The sequence below is a fragment of the Scomber scombrus genome, chromosome 5, assembly GCF_963691925.1.
Source record: "Scomber scombrus chromosome 5, fScoSco1.1, whole genome shotgun sequence".
In the NCBI taxonomy this organism is placed as follows: Eukaryota; Metazoa; Chordata; class Actinopteri; order Scombriformes; family Scombridae; genus Scomber; species Scomber scombrus.
Window position 1 is genome coordinate 21,814,388 of NC_084974.1, and position 21,363 is coordinate 21,835,750.

General features: G+C 39.2%; 1 protein-coding gene across 1 annotated transcript in view; it reads left to right on the top strand.

Annotated features, from left to right (window-relative positions):
- The window catches only part of LOC133980677 (probable asparagine--tRNA ligase, mitochondrial), a 42,304-nt gene that overhangs the window by 11,717 nt on the left and 9,224 nt on the right, over positions 1-21,363 (top strand). Inside the window, exon 8 of the mRNA XM_062419450.1 lies at positions 12,155-12,455. Within this exon, the coding sequence (XP_062275434.1) occupies positions 12,155-12,455 (301 nt within the window). The remainder of the gene's footprint in view (positions 1-12,154; positions 12,456-21,363) is intronic.

A 21,363-nucleotide genomic window follows, 5' to 3' on the forward strand; every position in this document is an offset into this window, starting at 1 on the left:
GACATTAAATACTCTCAATGTTATAATCTAATTAAAACTTCATTAATACATTCCTGCAAACATCACTTTAGTGCATCAGTTTGATTGTTAGCTATGATTAGCTGGGTGGATGCGTGCAGTGACATGTACTTGTTTACAAATGACAGGGGAAGCGATGGAGGAGAAAACAACATTTTAACAGTGACTTGTGATCTTGTGTTTCACCAGCAACTGTACTAGGTGAGGTTATTTTCTGCTTCAGCTGCATAATATTTTCCAGTGTACTTGCTGATGTCATACAAGCAAGACCTTGAATGTGAGATCAATGTTTGAAAGTATTGATGTGCGCACCTAAGTGAGGAGAACGGCCTCATAGACACCATGAGGTTAGAGCTGGAGTGATGGTGCGACGAAGGTGATGAGGTCAGCATTTTCCTCTCGTATGTAAATGTTTCTATTCTGTGGTGCTCAAGAGACAGTTTTAATCATTGTGCTTCATCCACCTTGCATCTAAAACCAGCCCGGAAGGAATCATAGAGACCACGAGATGCTCACGGTACGCCCTCCATACACAGATGTGTATGAGCTGCAGCAGATGGCAGAGGCAGGGGAAGTGACACAAAGAGTTCTGATTAAAGATAATGCTCCCCGTTACTCAAACTGTCAGGGCGGGCTCACACTAAGTAAGCCCAGCCTTTTGTTGATACGGAGACAGGGTAAGAGATTACTCATTTTCCTAATGATAGAAGTGTTCAGCTGCAAATTGAGGCCGATTATATCTGCTAAGAACTTTTGAGAGGTTATTTTTTATAAGATGTGCTTAAATTTTTCGCGGATCATTGCCCCCGTGAAGCGAGTGAATGAGGACTGTGCCGAATGCATCCTTATTCATCATCATCTTGCCTGTAGGATGGAGCTTTCCATCACAGTTGTATGATGATGTGTGTAGGAATCATATTTCCTATACTGTCATAAGAGCTAAATAACATCACCCTCTACCCTGCACCTATGCTTAATGGGTTTTGAAACTGACATTTTGCTTAAAAGAAGAATGTGAACTTGGTTATTCCACACATGAGGGAAACATCAAATGTTAAGCGTTCCTACCCTCAAGAGGACCTTGTCTGTCTTGGCGCTCCATGGCTAACCTCCCGCCTTCTTTATTAACACGGAATAATTTATTGGCCTGTTTGGGTCTTATTTGCATGTGTTATGTCCTGCAGCTGCTGGCCTTTCAGGGTCATTGTTTTGACTATTGGGAAACCTGAGCAGTTTGATTTAAATTGCAATGGTGCTCTAATGCATTCATTGGACTTAAAGGCCTGTAGTTTTATACTCTCAGCAAATCTGTTTAAAATCTTGTCATGTTTACTTCTCCGGGTACATGGATGGGACAGTGCCTTGTCCAACCCAGGAGCATCTGGATCTCTTCACCACTTGGGACAGACAATGGGCCAGTGCTCCTGAAAATGCAAAATGGCCCCACTTTGTTGGCACACTGTTGGGCTCCTGTTTTGTTTGTAATACCTGAATTTATTGGAAATGCTCCAGAAACGTGTGTCATAAACTTTGTCTGGGACAGCTGTCTGCTTAACATCTCTCCCAGAGTTGAGATGAGGCGCTTTGTGTAAACTGTAAGATGTCTGAGGAACTTCCCCATGCTCTCTCATGTCCATTTGTGTTTTATTTTAGCTCACCATTGCATAAACTTATGTCACGAAGGTAAATACAGATAAATGACACCCGTCAAGCACAGAAAAGTAGACCGCCATATTTTTTTAGCAAACTCTCCATGCCCTACATTAGAGTTAAACAACAGAGCATCTTTATGTTCTCAATGTCTTTTCAAGGGCTGTTTTTCCAAATCAATATATAATGAAGTATTAAAATGACAAAGCAATATTTGTCCAGTGTAACAGGGCTGCATTCCCTCACTTGCTGAAACTCCCATCTGTTCCTGGAATGTGGCCTGACGTGTGACCAACTATTGATTTGAACTAGATAATCATTGTCTGCTGCAGCCCATTCAGCTTTGTCCCCCGATACATTAAGCACAATCACAAGTGTTGAGGCATTCGGTTATACTGTCATAGCCATTAGAGCCGTCCCACCTTCAAATTCATGCATTGCAAAATGGCCTTCACTGTTGTTCTTTTGTTGAATGCAACTTTCTGGCTAGAAAGAACTCTAATCATTTAGAGGCACCAGAAGGGACAAGAAATGAAGTCACTGATGTGCTACATATTTCTGATTTTGTTCTTCCCTAAAATTAAAAGCTGCATCAAGTTTAGGGTTGAGGAAAAAATTATTCTTGGATGCATTGCAATGTGGACATGGACGATATTTCATCGAAATCAAAAGTCGATTTTCTAAATGTTAGCTGGTGCTGTCGGAAAGAAAAAGGCGAAGCTCAACTGGAAGGGCAGTGTAGCACTCAGACAGGTCACAGCTGGAGTTCATCTTCACAAAAGGTAGCAGTTGCAAACCTTTTTAAATTTGATGACTAAATAATTACCTTTGTTAGATGAATGTAAATTATATGGTGAACTTTCTACGCTGTCACTTAGAGGCTAATGTCAGCGGAACGGAGCAAACTCCAGCAGTAACAAACAAGACCAGCTGACCAACACACATTCCAGCATAAAACAATTGAAACCAAACTGTGAGGTGAAGTCTGTCTCAAGACAGCCCAGCACCTAATCAGCTTGTTGTATCTTTGCCGGAGCTAATGGTACAGCAGAGCCATGGCGTCAGTTACACAGTAGAGCACTCTGCCTTCAGTTTGTTATTCTCATATGGGCAGGTGACGGTAAGATGCTTTCAAATGAATTTATTCAAATGCAGTTCACTTTTTTAAATACATGGCTGCAGACTATTTATTTTATGTCCATAATGTACTTCAGTGGACTGAGAACTGTGCAGTAATGAATCCTATAGGGAAATTTTAAATTTTGATGCATTAAGATGCGTCAATAATCGTTTTATCATCTAATCGTAGCCCTCTGAATTGGAATCTGATCGGATCGTGAGGTGCCCCTACTCATGCTAATGTATGCAGTTGGTAGTCTGCTAGAATCAATAATAATAGTAATAACAAATAACAAACGTGTAGTATATGAATAACTTAGCACACCTACATCTAGTAAATAGGAAAGCAGCACAGTCATAACTCTGGTGAATTTTTTTCACACAAAAAAACAAAAAACAATGTTTCAGTCCTTATACAACAGTCCAACAAAATATGTTTTTTCTAAAATTGGAAACTAAAGAACTTAGGGGTGTGACGATACACTCAGCTCACGAGACGAGACACGATATTGGGTTCACGAGATCGAGACGAGATTTTAACTATATTTTTAAGAAAACTTCAATGAGGAAATACATGACTGTTCTTTTATTTGAAATTCACAAAATGGAAATTGAATTGAAATGTTTTAACTAATCATCTTGTAATGAATCACTTTAGTTATACTTTCTAAATATATAAATATCATATGCAGTATGCAGCACTGTAAAAGGTTTCCCCATATAGATATTTTATAGATGGATAATTTTGGTATTTATGGAAATAACAACCATAAATACAAAAGTTAGATACAATCACAAATACCAAAAAATAAATTATAAAGAGTAGGAAAAAATTCTAATATATAAATATGAATTAAATAAAGTATCCAATTATCAAAAATTATAATATATTGCTAATAAAAAACCACAGAAATAAAAGTAAATTGCACAAATCCTGTATCACATAAATACACAAGTAGAACATGTGTTACAATTTGGTAGTGTGACTCATTTTACTTTTTGCATCACCGCTGCTCCTCTCCTCATCTCTTACTTCTGACTGAGATCTTGTCAGCAGGTAGAAGCTGTAACAAGGTTAATGATCCACACGTGACATTATAGAAGACATGAAGTGCAAATGAGCGATAGAAAACCGATCGTCTTTTTTATTTATTTTTTTGGTGCGCCCCTTAATTATAGTTTCGCGAGACAAAATTCACTTCGAGAAATATCGCCGCGTTTTTTGTCTCGCGAGATCTCGTCACACCCCTAAAACACCACTTCCCCCTCTTAATTCTCACTCAGACCAGTCACTCAGATCAAATAGAAGACATGTTGCCTGAGGCGTCCAGTTTAACAGTAGCTAAATATTTAGAGTCACAAGAGGTAAATTGCCCTGCAACAAGACATGACCTTTATGAAAGCTGGTAATAGATGAGAAAATGTACACAATCAAGGCTGTAACAAGGCTCTACCGCAGCTCCACAGTGCTGGTGTTTGTGCAGCTGTATAGTGTGTGTACTGCGGCAGCAGCAGGTAAAGCAGAGTAGGCAGAGTCAAAGACAACAACCGGCTGTCTCCTCCTCTTCTGCCTCAAAAGAGGATAGGCAAACAAGAATATTCTAACATTTGACGTGGATAACATACGTGTTTAGTTTGAATGTTTGCTCATGCACATTTAAAAACATGTTGACTGATGCTTATCAGCTTGCTTGTTGACACAGCCTACTACTGACACACACTATGCATTGCTCTATTACTGTATAAGGCACACCTTTGATAATTGTTTGGGTCACAACCATCTCCTAGTTCAGTAGTCTGTTTTACTAGTACAGTAGAGTCAAGACTTGAGTTCAAAGACATGAGACAGTCCTATTTTTACAATGTAGATAAGTGCAAATACAGTAAGTGATTGTTGCGACTTATCAACTGTCGCTTCATATTTGTCTCTTAAAATGTGGTATAAAGGCTTGGGGGACTATCAACACGTGTTAGACAATTGTTTTCCTTTTATTTCTGTGAAGTGAAAGGTTTTGTATGAATTTTTTTGTTTTCCCACAGTATTATTGTTTTCTTCCAAAAATAGAGCAAAACATGTCTACTTATCAACATGCAAAGAAACAAAAGGAATTGGCAAGACAAACCAGTTTTGATCCTATTTTTAGAAGCAAACTCACTCAAAAGATTGTTTATGTGGTTTTGTTATTAGATGTTTTCCTTCCCAGACATCTAAAATAGATGCAGACGTGTTGTCCCTTGTCTCTCTGAGTCTGTAGCTGACTGCCATCAGCACAGGACAAATGACTGTGTTAGAACAATGTTAGATCAAGCATTTATAGGATGATTGAATAAGACTGAAGGGGGCTAAACACTGTGTGGATGGCTGCCCTTCTTCTTTGAGAGCTTCAAACAGTGACAGGCAATGATTTTTTTTACAGTCTAGAGATAGGGCTCTAATAGTCCATATGATAGTTTTATTTACCTTAGAAAGGCCTGACCAAGTGTTTTTATAGTTTCCTTCTTTTAAACAGCAGTGTTCTATGTGGTTGTGTTGTTCTTTTTTCTGCTTAGACTTGACCTTAATTTGACTCAGTAGAACATGACGAACAAATGCCAGTGCGTGGGAATTACAACATATCCCATGTAGTTTCCAGTAAATTGCTCAAACTATAATGTAACTCTTTGATATCGTGTCAGTTTAAGGTTGTGTTTAGTGGCCTGGCTCACAGCTCTCTCATTGGTCCAGCGGATTGTCCAGTCCAGTTGTTAACAAGGGCAGTGTGTCTTGGCTTAGCCCTTTTTTGGCTGCACCGCAGCAGTTGGGCCAGCCCTATAAATGTCCATGACTGACTGAGTCAGTGAGTCATTGAGTGATGAAGCTACACCATTGGTTGACCAGAGGCGGCAGAAGGTCGCTGAAGCAGAATGCATTTCCTACCAACCTTAATCTCAGTGATGGTAAAGATTAAGGTTGGTGTGGTTGGTTGGTATTCTTGTAATTTTTTTTGTTAGGCTTTTAATTTCATTTTATTAAGTTTCAATATTTTTTTAGGTGAGAAAGTAACCATTTATACTCCCAATATGTGGCAAGTATCCAAACCATCGCCTATTTGAAAATTTCTTCTGACGTTTTCGGACGTAAGGTGCAGATGAAATTTAAGAAAAATAAGCAGTATAATTACAGACAAGTAAGGGACCAGTAATTCAAACAGAATAAGGGTCAGAACAATGATAACAAATAATTTAAAATTTGCTGAAGACATCTTTACTTCTGGTCTCTTTTTTTAGCTAATGTTTTTTGTGGTGAGCATAGTGATAAGCTGGTAAAATAATTTGACTAATTTGCTTTTTAGTGATGCTGTCTGTAAAATACTCACTGTAAATCTGAATGTCTGTAATACAAAATCAATTGATAGTATTGTCACCTCCATGTACAGAGATGCTATAGCTAGGAGCTCTAGTTTTGTTTTGGAAAAACTTGACACAGAGGAATGATATTCATTGTGGTGAAAGTTGGCATTATGACTGCAGTGCTGAGTAACCGTTCTCTGGCAACAGCGCACTGGTGCAAAGCAGGTGTTAGCAGCTAATTCACTTATCATTATCAAATCATTCTTGGCTAAATCGTCTCTGTAGCATTTTTAATTGAATCATACCCAATGTTTCCTGCTTTTGGTACTTCATATATAAAGCTTTTATATAAATGACTAAATAACAATAATAATTAAAACTGCAAGCAGTGTCGAAGGGCCCTCGCACCCCCCCGGTTTCCCCCCAACTGTAACGCCGTACATGCACGTCGGTGCGTGCGACAGTCGCAGGGCTGTCAAAACTGGCATGTAGATGTCTTTGCTCCTGTGCCTTTAATTGAACATTGTGTGCAGCGGTTAATGTCTCCACTAGATGGCAGTCTAAGACCATAAATGAGTCTGGGTGACTTCTCAGCACAAAGGAATGTGGGTGAAGGGCCAAAAAAGCATCAAGATTGAGCATTTTTGCCTGGATGGCCGACTTCGTGTTGGACGTAAGCTATGGGTCCAAGAGGCTTTTTAGTGCGTCTGGCCATGATACATGTGTTCACCGAATTTCGTTTGTCTACGTCAATCTGAGTCGAGGGGCTTGATTTTTTAAATTTTCTAGGGGGCGCTATTAATCAATTTTTGCGTCGGCCATTTCCGCGCTCCTTAAAATATCAAAGTTTTCTCCGGATTGGACATGATTGCAAGTTTTGGTGAGTTTTGGGGCATGTTTAGGCTGTCAAAAAGGCGTACAACTATAATAATAATAAAAATCATCCAGATTGAAAATTTTTGCCTGGATGGCCGACTTCCTGTTGGACTTAGGGTATGGGTCCAAGAGGCTTTTTTGTGCGTCTGGACATAATACATAGGCCTTGTCGATTTCATTTCTCTATGTCAATGTGGAAGGCGGGGCTTAAACTTTGAAATCTTCCAGGGGGCGCTGTGGAGTCATCTTCTCACTTAAAAATCCCAAACTTTGTCAGTAGTCAATCTTTGTGAATGTTGACGTATGTGTTCAATTTGGTGAGTGTAGGAGTTTGTGAAAATGTACGAAATGGATAAAGGCATTAGGGGGCGCTATTGAGCTGTTGTGCCACGCCCAGGGGCAGTTATGGTCTCAAATTAAAGTGCTCCTGAGTGTGAACCTATGTGGGCAATTTGGTGATTCTGTGAAGACGGCAAAGTCCTCTAAACGCTGTTGGAAAAATGGTAAATTGACACAGGAAATTCACAATAACCGACTTCCTGTTAGAGCGAACATTTTGAAAAAATTAATTTGAGGGTTTACCCATGAGTGCTATGAGTCCTGTAAATTTCACGAAGATCAGACAAATATTTTGGTCACATGACCTTCTGTTAGGGGGCGCTATGGAGCCCCCTTGCCACATCCACCCTCAATGATGTTGAAATTGAAACGGCGTCACCAAGTGTGACATTTCACGCGCTGCATGTATAAACATCCGACAATGTATTGAGGAGTTATAAGGAGTTGTTTGTTTATACAAACAAACGACTGCCACGCCCACCTGGTATAACGTAGGTAAAATCTGTCATCAAGTTTACATCATCAAGGTCTGAGGATGATACAGTTCCAATCTGAAGTCTGTGGAGTCAAAACTGCAGGAGGAGTGCGTTAAAGTACGAGGGCTGAAAAAATGCACCTGTGGCGGAAAAAATGCACCTGTGATCCAAAATGGCTGACTTCCTGTTGGACTTAGGGTATGGGTCCAAGAGGCTTTTTTGTGCGTCTGGTCATGATATATATGAATATATATATGAACCTCGTTCATGTACGTGCATGTAGAAGGCGGGGCTTCAACTTTTAATGTTCTAGGGGGCGCTGTAGAGTCATTTTGGCACTTAAAAGGTTGCGGTTATACCAAAAAATAATATTCGTGAGTCTTGAGGAGTGTGTCCAATTTGGTGAGTTTTAGAGTTTGTCCGTACATCCTAAGTGGGAAAAGGCATTAGGGGGCGCTACTGAGCTGTTGGGGCAAAATGTTGGGCAAATGTGGTATCAGATGAAAGAGCTCATGATTTGAAACCTACGTGGCAGGTTTCATGATTCTGTGAACATCATAAAGTCCTCAAAGTGGTGTTCGAAAAATGAAAATCGGTGCACGCCACGCCGCGTGAGCGACTTCCTGTTTGGTAAAAAAATTCCACAAAATGAATTTCCCCATGATCTGATGAGAGCTATGACATATTGAAATTTCATGCAGATCCGAGAACATTTTTGGTCACATGACCCGACGTGTGGGGGCGCTAGCGAGTCCCCTTACCACGCTTGCGTCCAATCACATTGAATTATATAAATTTTCACCAGATGTGAAGTGTGTGCAGAATTTCATGAGTTTTCATGTATGTTCAGGCCGCCAAAAATGCGATTCATTACGCGTCACTTGAATAATAATAATAAGAATCTTGGCAAAAGCAATAGGTCCCTCACTGACTTGTCAGTGCTCGGGCCCTAATAATTATTAATAATTTGTTCAGCAGATCAATTAGAAATAGTGCTGGGAGGAATAGTAGAAGCAGAAACAGCCACAGTGATGATGATGTTTGATGAAGAACTGCAGACAAAATGCACACCTTGAACAGATATTTGATTTGCCGTACTGTGTAATGGAAAAACACTCACAGTGTGCCAGATTGACTAGAGTCATGGCTCGGTGTGACTACCCCTAAAACAATGGAATATGTAATGTTATTGGAGCAGAGCACTGAACTGGCACACTGCGTGTGGAGAAGATGACCATTTAAAGTAATCCGTCACAAGCTGACATCAGCTCGGACTGAAAGTAGAAAAAACTGTGGGAAACCAAGCGTTCAGAGCAGTCAGTGCTTTTTACTCATAGGGGATATTTCAACATATGTTTACCTCATCATTTGACACTTTGGTCATGTTTAATATGAACATCTGACATTGTAACATTATATATATGACTAAAAATAAGATTGTATAATATGTGCCCTTTAAATCATGAGGAGGACAGAAAAGTTTGAGAGTTAGAGAGTTTAGCCTAGTTCTACAGAATCAGCCCTCACTTCCCAGAGCTTAGACAGTGATCGATGGGCTTAGACATGCACTGTAGGACAGGCGGTGGGTGGGTTAGCTCATTTCGTTGTGTCCTCCCCCATGATTTACTTTGCCAGGGAAATTTGTTCAATGTTAAAAGAGTGCGTGAGAGAAAAAGAGGAAACGCTGCTCTGCCAGTTGTGTTATTGAAAAGACTTATTCAAAACTGAAGGCACTTAAGACTTTCCCTCATTTTCCATGCAAGATATCTGTGAGAAGCTGAACAGAAATTGTTACAGAGGGAAACATTCAACCTTCTCATTCAAACCACACTGTAAATGATTTTGTTTGTGAATTAGGCTGTGTCTGCTTTTCCTGTGGAAAATGCTCATTCTATTTTTAGTATGATAAGGCCTCTAAATGAGTTGTCTTTCCTTGGTGGTTGAGAGCTGTTACTGTACTGGGTTAATATGATGGCCGGAGCTGAAGGATGCCAGGAATAACCCAGCTGGGTCACACTGACCTCTTGAAACTGGGCAGTCCTCCAAGTCTCAATTAAATGATGCTCTCTCTGTCCAGAAAAGGCCATGATATTTAAATGGGGCTTGCTAGAGTTATAGCGATTTTTCTCTGAATGGTGTGATGGCACAGAACCAGAGACCTTTGTGGACATGGACAAAGAAAAAGACATATGTAGTGCTGTGTGTTTGTTCTTCTGGAAGAGATTGTGATGACTATACTGTATTTTTATGAAATAAGGAAGTTCACACTCCAATGGACTCCTTAAGAAGGAAACTTTAGGAGTAACACTGTTAAATTCTTTCTTTAGTTTTCCCACGCCCTGTACCAGTATAATATGCATTAGTGAACATTCATAACAAACTATCAGAGTGAGAAATGACCTAGTGCGTAGTTTTCTCACAACTGTGTAACTCATCAAATAAGATTTTAGGTGGGTTTTGTGTGTGTGTGTGTGTGTGTGTGTGTGTGTGTGTGTGTGTGTGTGTGTGTGTGTGTGTGTGTGTGTGTGTGTGTGTGTGTGTGTGTGTGTGTGTGTGTGTGTGTGTGTGTGTGTCTTATTCGTCAGGAGTGCTTCAGTTATACACTGAAGATAACATCTGCACTTCCTGTAAAAAGAAAAAAAAAAGGTGCTGCTGCCACTTGTTACTATAGCTGTGGGAACTTGTCAGAGGTGCAGCGTGCTATGATACTTCAAGTTACAATTATGCTGTAAATGATCATATAAAATCTTGTAAATTAAATATCTTTATTTTTTAGACTGTTGTCACCTCAACATTTTATATACACTGTGTTAAAGAATGAAATGATCAATTAAAAAAAGGTAGACATGATTGATAATGAAAATAATCATTATTAATATGAAATTTGTTGCAGCCCCATCTTAATACATTTCTATCACCATGGAGGCAGGCAACATTTCCTCATATAAAGTAAAGACGTCTGCTAATATAAGATTATTAGATTATTACTTAGTTTACCACTCACCAGTTTCAACAAAAAAGATACAGTGGTTATTCTGGTGTCCCAGTAAGAGATGATACTGTGACAGTGAGCCAGCAGGCACAATACCAGGACTGTAAAACTGAAGCAGCTAAATGGAATTCAGCCATCATTAATATTTTAAAAATCAAGTAAGAATATATTGTGTACATTTCCCTAGAGGAGCTCAGAAACACCTCTCAGAAAAGTACAAGAGCGATGCAGTGTGATTCATTTTCTGCCCTGTGTGTTGGGTTTGTGCATCTGTATGGTGTCAGTCTGGTTCGGGGGGGGGGCAGGGGTCAGCAGTTAGCCTTGCGGCAGTGTCTGTGTTGAGGGAGTGAGAGGGGGCCTGCAGGATCTTGTGTGTCAGCAGCCTGCATGTGAGAGACATTGGCTAGCGGAAGTGTATAACTGGCAAACGTCCAAAAGCCCCCCTAAACCTCCCCCCTCACGCCCCCTTTCGCTTCCTGGTCTATCTCCCCCTTGTGTCTCTGAGTACAAAGAACACAGAGTCCCTTTAAGACAGCTACTGGGAAAACGTATGGAGATATTGTAACCAAGGCCACTGTTCTTCCTTTATGCTATTCCAGTTGACAAATACAACAGTGGTGTTAATAGTGTGAAATCAGCATGTTGCATCCCAGGTATCTTGCTCTTGCGTCACAACTGCTTGTTTTACTGGTTTACGTCTGTTGCTTCTCATGTGGTTTGTGATAAGAGAAGTTTATTTACACTCTATGAGGAAATTCCAGCTCCATTCAGTGACATGCTCGCATGCAAATGTGGCTTAATTTTGATTGGATGGAAGCTGTGTCATTCAGTAGTCCTGGAGGTGGGTGGAGCCGGCAGTCTTGTAGTGACGCTGTCATGGAGGAGCTCTGCTTTTTACTTTGCTCTCGGAAGGATATCAGCACAGGAAATACGTTGGAAGGGAGTAAACACCTGCTGCCCCCTCCCTCCCCTGCCACAGCCTCCAACACACACAGAAACCACACACAACCACATGCGTGCTAAAGCACAGTAACCTAGTAAATAAGCAGACTTAAATTTCTCTGATCAACAGTTGACACCACAATCGAAGTCCAGCTGTTGAGTGTTTTGCCACAGCAACATTTTACATCGTATATAGTATGAAATCGAACTGAATCTGTATAACTGTTGACAATTTAAAATGTGTTGCTTTCATAAAAAACAAAACAAAAAACAAAAAAAAGAAGAGTTTTTTAACTTTTCAAAATATAAAGTTATCATACTCTATCAACACAAGTGTGTTTTTTTACTGTACTGGCTATTTTCTTTTTCTTGTATCGATGTCATTTTCTTACCTTTCAATCTCATTTTCCAGGCATGGAAAAAACGGTGGTTCATACTTCGCAGCGGCCGCATGAGTGGTGACCCTGATGTTCTTGAGTACTACAAGAACGACCACTCCAAGAAACCTATCCGGGTCATCGACCTGCACTGCTGCGAGCAGGTGGATGCTGGCCTGACCTTTAAGAGGAAGGAGTTCCAGGACAGTTTTGTGTTTGACATCAAGACTTCAGACCGCACCTTTTATCTTGTCGCTGAGACTGAGGAGGAGATGAATAAGTGGGTCCGCTCTATCTGCCAGCTGTGTGGGTTCAACCAGTCGGATGATAACCACGGTAAGGAGCCCTGTCCTTTCCTTCCTGCTCCATCACCCTGCCACTATTTATGTCTATCTTTCTCCCTTTTTACCCTTTTCTCAGTTTTTTTGTTCATTTTGTTGTTTGTTAAGTAGGCCAAAATTCCCAATGAGCTGACCTCTTAAAACATCTCAAATGTGTGATCCAGCTATTCAACATAGTAATATTAATAATGATAATAATAATTATTATTATCATTATCATTATTATTATCATTGTAATTATTATTATTATAAAATAAGATGTTTTAGTTTTTTTTTGTATTTCTATACAATTTACTTTCAGGTTAGCAATAGTTGAGAATCATCTTTTCAGTATTATAATATCTAATATATCTAATGCTGAAGTAATTATTCAACTAATGATTTAGTTAATAGAAAACAACAGTTTTTTATAATTGATTGTGTGTTGATTATTTAAAAGCAAACACTTGCCAAACAATTGATTTGACAAAAATTATTTAATCAGTGTTCATAAATAATGAAGAATAACAATGATGAAATTACATTTTAGTTGCAGCCTTACAGTATGTATGTTTTGATTTTTGGTTTTGTTTTTTTACTGATTTTATTTTGTGTTTTGATGTTGAAGGCATACAAGCAGTCTCCCTCTGGGTTTTCTTGTGTCATTTAGATCAGCTTGGATCTTATTTTTTCACAAATATCAAGCAGCAGAGATCTAGCTCATGATATCATTGACAATATTTCTTTTTTTTCTTATTTATTATTTGAGAGAGTGACATAGAAACATCCTTACTAAATAAATAGGCATAGTGTCTGGGAGAAGTATTGATTTTACTCTTTATTTGTTCTGTTAATGATAGGATCTGTTGTCTGCCAACAGAATGCTAAAAAATTATTATTCCGTATATAACCAATTTAAGTTACAAGCAGATACAGAGGTTCAGTTTTGTGTACTTGCCACAGCTACTGTTTTCGATCTTTTGTGCAAGCAAATGGGATTTTTCCCTCTGGGGCTGCCAGTGATTTAAAAAAAAAAAAAAAAGAATCTACTACTGGTGCCATAAAACATAAAAGCACCCATTAGACAAGACATGTTCATGGTAACATTTTTATGCATTAATGTTCTCATGTAAAACCACTTTTGTCTGGGATAGAGAAATGCAATCCTTTCACGGTTGCCTTAATTCTGCCTTAATTACCTAAATTACAGACTGCTATTATCTCTTACCATTAAAATAAATAAAAAAACTACTTCACATATGTAGTGATGATTCAAAAGTAAAGAAAGAAATCCAAACACCTCTCAATTCTGGTGTCTGCAGCTACGGTTATTATAGTGCATTGTTTCTTAGGGTTGAGCTGTTGCACATTAATGCATTTTTCTGCCATATGTGAGCAATTGACCAAAAAATTCGGTAGTGTATGTTTCACCAGAGCTTGTGAAAAAGCCCCTCTCGTACTCTTAATCCTTCCCATCCAGATTGCGCTCATGCTGTTGTTTTCCCGCCATCTGGCAGCTGGTGGACGTTAATCGTTGTGCACATGGTTGATCATCTGTAAAATACAATATGTCCAGGTGTGGGATATAAAACAGCTGTGGAGAGTGTAATAATGCTCACATCATGAGAGTATCTCCTCGTTCCAAGTTCAATAATTAGTGAGGTCATGTTATGAATCTCAAACTGCATCAACTGGAGCCAGTGGGGTGTGGCTGTTAGAATGGGTTGGGCTAATCAGGGGGTTTATGTCATGACAGCTGCCTTAGTGATTGCAGTCCCTTTACTGTAAACATCATACAGTATCAGGCTGCTCATGTAACACGTCCCTGTTTTCTCTGAAATATTTATTTCCTGTTTCTGAGAAAATCTTTCTCAGAAGCTACCATCCATATGCATTTATCCTACTCTATTTTAGTAAGTAGCAAATTATAAGAATTTGTTAGCACCCTGCTTATTCTCTGAAAAACCATTCACAGCTTATTCTGCATCATTATTTTTAGCCAGAGGGCTGTAACTTACAGAGAAACATCTGTCTGATTTTGACCAGTATTTCAACCAAAACTAAATATCTTTAGATTTTGTGTGCTTATGTACATTGTGAACTAAACATCCTGGTCCATGCTTCTCAACTACAAGCTGAGTGTGTTTGTTTCACCTAAAAAAAAAGAGGTACTCAAAAAGAGTTCTTCCTCCTGGTATCAGTCTCATTTCCTACTCCTCTCTTCATCTGAAACACGCACACTCAAACATACACATCTTAAGATCTGTCCACAACTGTCGCTTCCTTGTACCAACTTTGCATAATAGGTATTTCAGGTCAGTTTCTTTTCCGTGGAACAGGTTGTTGACTTTTGCAGATCATCCTTCTCTTCCTTTAAATGACTCCAGCTTGCTCGCTTGTTTGGTTGTCAGCCTGGCAGTGGAAATAAATTCTCACCTCCCTCTAAATTGTTTTCATCAACGCTGGTCTCATGTAGTGCTGGTTAATGTTTTCATGGATATTTTCACACAAGTAGAACACTGATCAGCCTGCTTGGGTGAAACTACCTTGATTAACCTGATTAAAAAGAAAAAAACATTTTGATTATTACAAGAATCAGTTATATTCCTTATAAAGTAAGTTTTATTTATGTGTAAAATCACACACATTTGCCTCAAAGTGTTTTTCAATTTGTATACTGCATAGCACCTTATATCCGTAGACTCTTGGTTTGGATAAGGATTATCTGTAGCATCTATAATAGATATAATAACAAATACTAAATCTAATCAAATATCCCCAAAAGTAACCGTAATTATGGTCCAAAAAAGGATGTAGGTAGTCTGGATTGTATTGAACAGGCCAGCAAGCAACTAATAAGTAACTGGTTTATCATTTCAGCACTAACTGTGTGTGTGTTGTTCAAAACAAACTTATCAAAGCAGTGTACATTTGTGTGAAAAACGAGAGCTTCCTGGTTACTGAAGTCACATGGCAACAAATTCCATGTCTCATAACGCCATGCCATGTGGAAATTCTCAGCATATTTGGACGGTGCTTTTGCTTTAGTCAGATTAGCAGAGACTACCTGTCAACAAAAGAGTGTTAAGACGCTAAAATTGGTGTCGGAGTGCATGTGCGAGTGTTATGAGGAGAGATAAAGTGTGTGGGAGGAGGGCAAACTTGACACAACCTGATGACCTGCATTAGTTTCCCTCTTGTAACATATCTGATCTCAATCTTCGAGCCGACATACCGTAGTGCTCTCAGAGTTCACACCAGCTGTTATACATGTTGAACTCTCATGAGCTGACACACAATCTTGTGAGTTTTGTGATTGTAGTTTTATGAAGTGACTCAGATACACGGGTGGTAATTGGAGCTAATAGAGGATGTCTGTGTATAAACATTTTTTAGTAGTAAAGATATTTTGTGGGTTTTCCTCCTGGCGGACAGCTGCAAATCTGAGTCAGTGTGTCACCTAACAGACTGGGAATTCCCTTTCTGAGAGAAAACAAACTAAGGTTGGAAAAAAAAAACCCAAGACGTTAGTACTTCTAATGGAAGTTAAACAAGTCGACATAGACAAACAGAAGAAACACACTCAACAAGTTATGCAGATAGCATACTTGTTTACATACGGAGCCAGACATAACTGCATGCAGCAAGACACATCAGCCTCGGTGTCTGAGATTCATGTTGATTGTGTGCACAGTGCAGTCATGACGTTATATACTGTATACAGTGTCACAGTTGTTCTAGTTCAGCTGCAGTGCCAATGAGAAGTCTAAAATTATCATGGAAGGGATAAATCGGGCATAGTTAGATGTTAATAAATCTTTTCGGAGTCAAAAAATGTTTAAATAAGGTGCTCTACTGCTTTGGATAGAGATACATGTAGATATAAAAATACAAGACTATACAAGGCAAAAACTCCTGACACGTTTCAGCAACAAGCCTTCATCAAGAAGGCTTAATGCTAAAATGTGTCAGAGATTGTTTAAAGGACTAGTGTGACCCTGTCATGGCAATAAAGGTGTTTTTCATTATTTTAAAAAAGAGCCTTTGTTGTTTGGTTGTATTTTTCTTCAGGAGTGTTGAAGTGTTGCATCATTTTTATCAGTACCTTGATCTGAATGTACCTTTTGTCAGTCTGGGTTGGGCTCTGCTGCCAGAGGAGAGCTGCCTCTTTGGGACTGTGAGTAAGGTTGGCCAAGGGCAGCACATGACAGGCGCTCATTGTTACACAACTCTTAAAAGCAACTGTCTCTCTTTCACTATGTCTCATTTTGTTTCTGTTTCTCTCTCTTGCTTTCTCTCTCTCTCTCAAAAACACACACAGACACGTACACACACTCAAACATGCACATGAACACACAATGTCTTACACATTGTCATTCACACACATACATGACATTAATTTTGCGGCCAATGTCTAGTTTTGGTGTTATTACTCATTTATCATTGTAGGTGTACCACTGCTACTTTGACACTTGACTTTAGTTTTACAAATGTTTTATTTCTTAAAGGTTGAAATGTAAATATACTACTACTACTACTACTACTAATACTAATAATGAGGGTAAATTCACAACAATCACAAATCGCCAACAGTTTCCTGTGCTCAGATACATCTGAAACTTCTTCCATCTGCCTTCCTACACAAAACAAAGGAAGTGGGTGTATTTTTATTTGTGCTCCTCACAGAAAGGAAACAAAACTAAGAGACTTCAGTGATGCTAGTGGCTCTAAGAGGATGTATGTTAGTTACGTGCTCATATCAGCATTGTAACATGCTCACAGTGATGTTAACATGTTCATGTTTAACAGGTATAATATTCGCCATGTTTACTGTGTTGGTTTAGCATGTTAGAATTCAAACATTTGTTAATTATTGCTAAACACAAAGTTGGGATGTTATAAGTTCTGCAGATAGTTGGACAGTGTGAGATCAAACTTTTTAGCATTCATTCTCTGGGGACCATGAATGTCTGTGCCAAGTTTTGCAGTATTCTATCTATTAGTTTTCAATACATTTCAGTAACGAACTGAAAAGTTAACCTGTTGGTGGTGCTAGAGGAAAGGATCACCAAAGTCATTGTTACTCTGGATAATCCACATAACACACTGGCAGTTATAACAGTTTTATATGAAAGTAGTTCCTTTTTAAAACTGTTCACAGTGATGTTTGTGAATTGTCCAGAGTAACTGGTAGATTGTTTCTGCAAAGATAAGTTGATGTACACTTTGTGAAATAAAAATGTTCAACACTTTGAGCAGCACAAATAAATTATATTCAACCCCATCACCCTGTGGTCACAGAAGTTTAAATTACAAAAAAACAAATCAGCGTACAACATGTTGGACACATACTTTATATCCATGTACCCAAATAAACACAAGCGCACACATTACTTCTGCTTTATCTTCTCACTCCCTCCACAAATGCACATCTGATTCTTCCCCTCCCAAAGTGCCCTTCGCTTGCATTGATTTTTGTTGAAATAATGAGACTCCATGGCACTGGTAGGTCAGGTTTCTGCTGCCACAGAGCTGGCTGGATGAGGATGGTTTGCTGTTGCTGCCATTGCCATGCATCCCACAATACCACCAGCAGCTTTTGAAGCATTGCTGGAAACAAGACACTTGAGAATGCACTGTGCACAATGATCATCAGCATCATGAAAGATCAGTGTGTGTGTATGTTTATGGATGTCCAAAATGTGAATAATGTGTAGGTTTATGCATTTTGTTTTATTAAAAAATGCTCTAAACTCAATAACTGAGGAGGTAGATTTGGTTATGGTTGTGCTTGTTACTTAACAAATGCTAACAAGCAAAAAACAAACTGTCGGAGATCAATTGGACAGTACTGTGTATTAGTAACCAGTCATTACAGCAGCTCTAATTGCCTTACACAGACACTTAGACACTGAGTTTTTCTACTTCTGTAGACTGTGGAAGGACACTGTTGTTATCAAATACTGATAGCCGGGTGTGTGGTGTGTGTCTGCACCCTGGGAGACCCACCCCCAAGCACAATCTAATAAATGGAACATCATCCCGTCAATCATGGGCTTTGTTCTGCTTTTCCCTGGCTGTTTGAACTCCGAGACGTGGATAATCTCAACTAAGAGATGAGGTTTTTGCGTGTCAGCAGTTCTCTTTTTTCTTTCTTTTTTTTTTTACATTTTTGTTCCATCTTTGCAGGACAGCTCCCACTCTGTTTTTGTTTTCCGCCTCTTCATTTTGTCTGTTTCCCTGGCTGCCCCTTGGAAAAAATAAAAAGTCTTTATTGTTTTTCAGTTTAACTGTTAGCCTTAAGATTGTGAGAAATGGAAAAAAATTAATAACTACAAAATCAGCATTTCCATTAGCAGCGCCAGCAGTTTTTTGTCAAATAGGCATTGAAAAGAGATTAGATTTATGCAAAGAAAATCTTTCACAGGGAGTACACATTAAACCCCAGTTCTTGGAGCCAGATTGATGATTTGTTGACTACAGCTGTACATCTCAGTTTGGTATTAAATCATGTCTTCTTGATATGACTCTTCCAAAATAACAAAAATTTTACAACTGAGGAAATATTGCCTCCTTAAAAACTTCCCCATTTGCTCATTTTGGGCTGACGTTTGTGCTTTGTGAAATCTGGATGTGCAGCAAATGATTGAAGAGGAAGCTACTTGTAAGATAGTAAAGTTGTGGTCATTGTTTGTTTTTCTCTTCAACAGTGATTAAGATTTTTTTATTTTTGGGCTTTTTGCCTTTATTTACATAGTAACTGGCAGAGATGCCGACAAGGAAGCAGGGAGAGAGAGAGAGGGGAATGACCTGCAGCATTAGTCCCTGGCCGGATTGGAACCAGAGACGCTGCGATAATGTGGCATGCGCTCTAGCCACTCAAACAACAAGGTGCTCCTTGCTGTAGACATTTTAGTTCAAATGTGACCGGTGTTGGCAACACATAAACTTCCCTCACAAGGACAAGAATTTCACTAAATGTGACAGACCAAAATCATCCAAGCAGTTGTGTAATGTTGTAAAATCAATCTAATACCTAGAATTTCATGTTGTTGTTATGCATAAAAATATACCGTAAAATCAGAATTTTCAAGTGAAATCCTGCTTGAAAATGCAGTTTTTTGATTTATATAATTTAATACTAAATACATACTTTCTGACATGATTCACTTACTGTCTATATTTTTTTTTCGTCATAGACTTAGTATGCTTTGTCATTTTTCATCTTCAATTTGGTGGCAGGTTTGAATTGTTGCCATTAACATACAGTATCTGTGTTGTTTGTTATATACCAATGGACATTTGATAGTAATTTTCTCCTACAAACTGTACAATACAAATGCATCACTTAACTCAGAGTCTATTAGCTTTTTCCCAAAAACCTAACTTGTGTGATCAGGTTTCTTGTGTTGGGTAACTCAACTGTGGTCAGCACTGTAACCAGATCACCAGGTTTCATGTAAAGCTCAGAATGTAATATATTCACCCTGACAAAATGCAGGTTTATTTGAGTGATTGTAAACCAGTCTGCTCCTCTTGTATCCTGCCCATGTCTTTTCCTACATTATCCTAAATATACAGGTCAAGGCCTATAGAGCATCCTGGCTGCATTTGTACAGTAGCTATTATAATTGAGAGGATACAGTTTTATATTCTCCATTCATTATGACTTCTGTGTTGCCACACCAAGCTTATTATGTAATGCACCATACTGTCAGAGCAAATCATCCTTTTATTTTTGGCTTGTTTGGCTGTAGGCAGCAGCACAGCGCTTTTCAGGTATCTCTTTTTCCAATGAGAGAATAAAAACCAACACTCAGCCTCCACCAAAAAATTGTCTTTTTCACTTCTCATCTGTGTCCACCCTGCTGTTGCACAGCTGCAGTATTTATCCAACCATCGCCTTGAAGAAAATTAGGTCACAGTGTTGAAAATGAGCTGCTGTTTTAAACGTTTGCCAAACTCTGTAATTCATTGGCCTAGACAAGCCTGAGCCTTTTAGGTGATTGATCATTCCAGTGTTTTGAGGCAAATTGGTGACGCAGTGCGGTCGATAGGCGGTGCTCACATGATGCTGTGGTGCAGGCAGGCACAGGGGAGTAATGTGATCAGGGAATGCTTCTGTGTGTCTGCTCTGCTTAATACTCTTTGTAGCTGTTTTCTAGGGGGGAATGAAACAGCCATGTCACTTTGTTCATTTCAGACTCACAAGCAGCGCAGAGGAGGCCATTTTCCCTTTTTCCTGTGGGGTGTCATGCTCCCCCAGTGCTAACAGCTCTCCTCAGTGTGTACCTGCAGCTTGCATCTCCTTTATCCAGTTATGTCAGTATCATGGATAGCTCCCAACCCCCCACTAATCATGCATGCAAATGGCCTCCACTATGTGGAATCTGAGGACACAGTGTGGCTTTAGAGGCCCACTGGTCTGTCTGATTCATGCAGGACAACAAATAATGTGTCTATATACTTTTGTCCATTTAGCTGGTGCTCTTTACCAGGCTGACTTGCATTGAGTGAGCAGGTACAGGCTTTTCTCAAGGACACTTTGACAGGACCCATGGGGGATCAAACCTATTGCCTGACCTTTGTGTCACAAGATGGCATCCCCCACCACCACCAGACCACCCTGCAGAGCCTTGACATATCTGAGGTTAATTTGCAACACTCACTGTAGCTGTCTCAACCCAAAGGCCATATTTTTAAGTGCAATCTCTTGTGAAACCATTAAGGAAATTGCACTTTCTTTTTCATTCTCAAAATGAAGGCAGTTCTACGTACCTTTGATCATTATCTTTTATGGAATATTTAAGGGGTGATTGCAATCTTGATAACAGCATGCAACTGCTGTATTGAGAGAATTGAAATACTTCCTCTTCGTCCATGCTTCCATCAGAGGTCCTTTCATGAAATTCAATAGGTCAGTG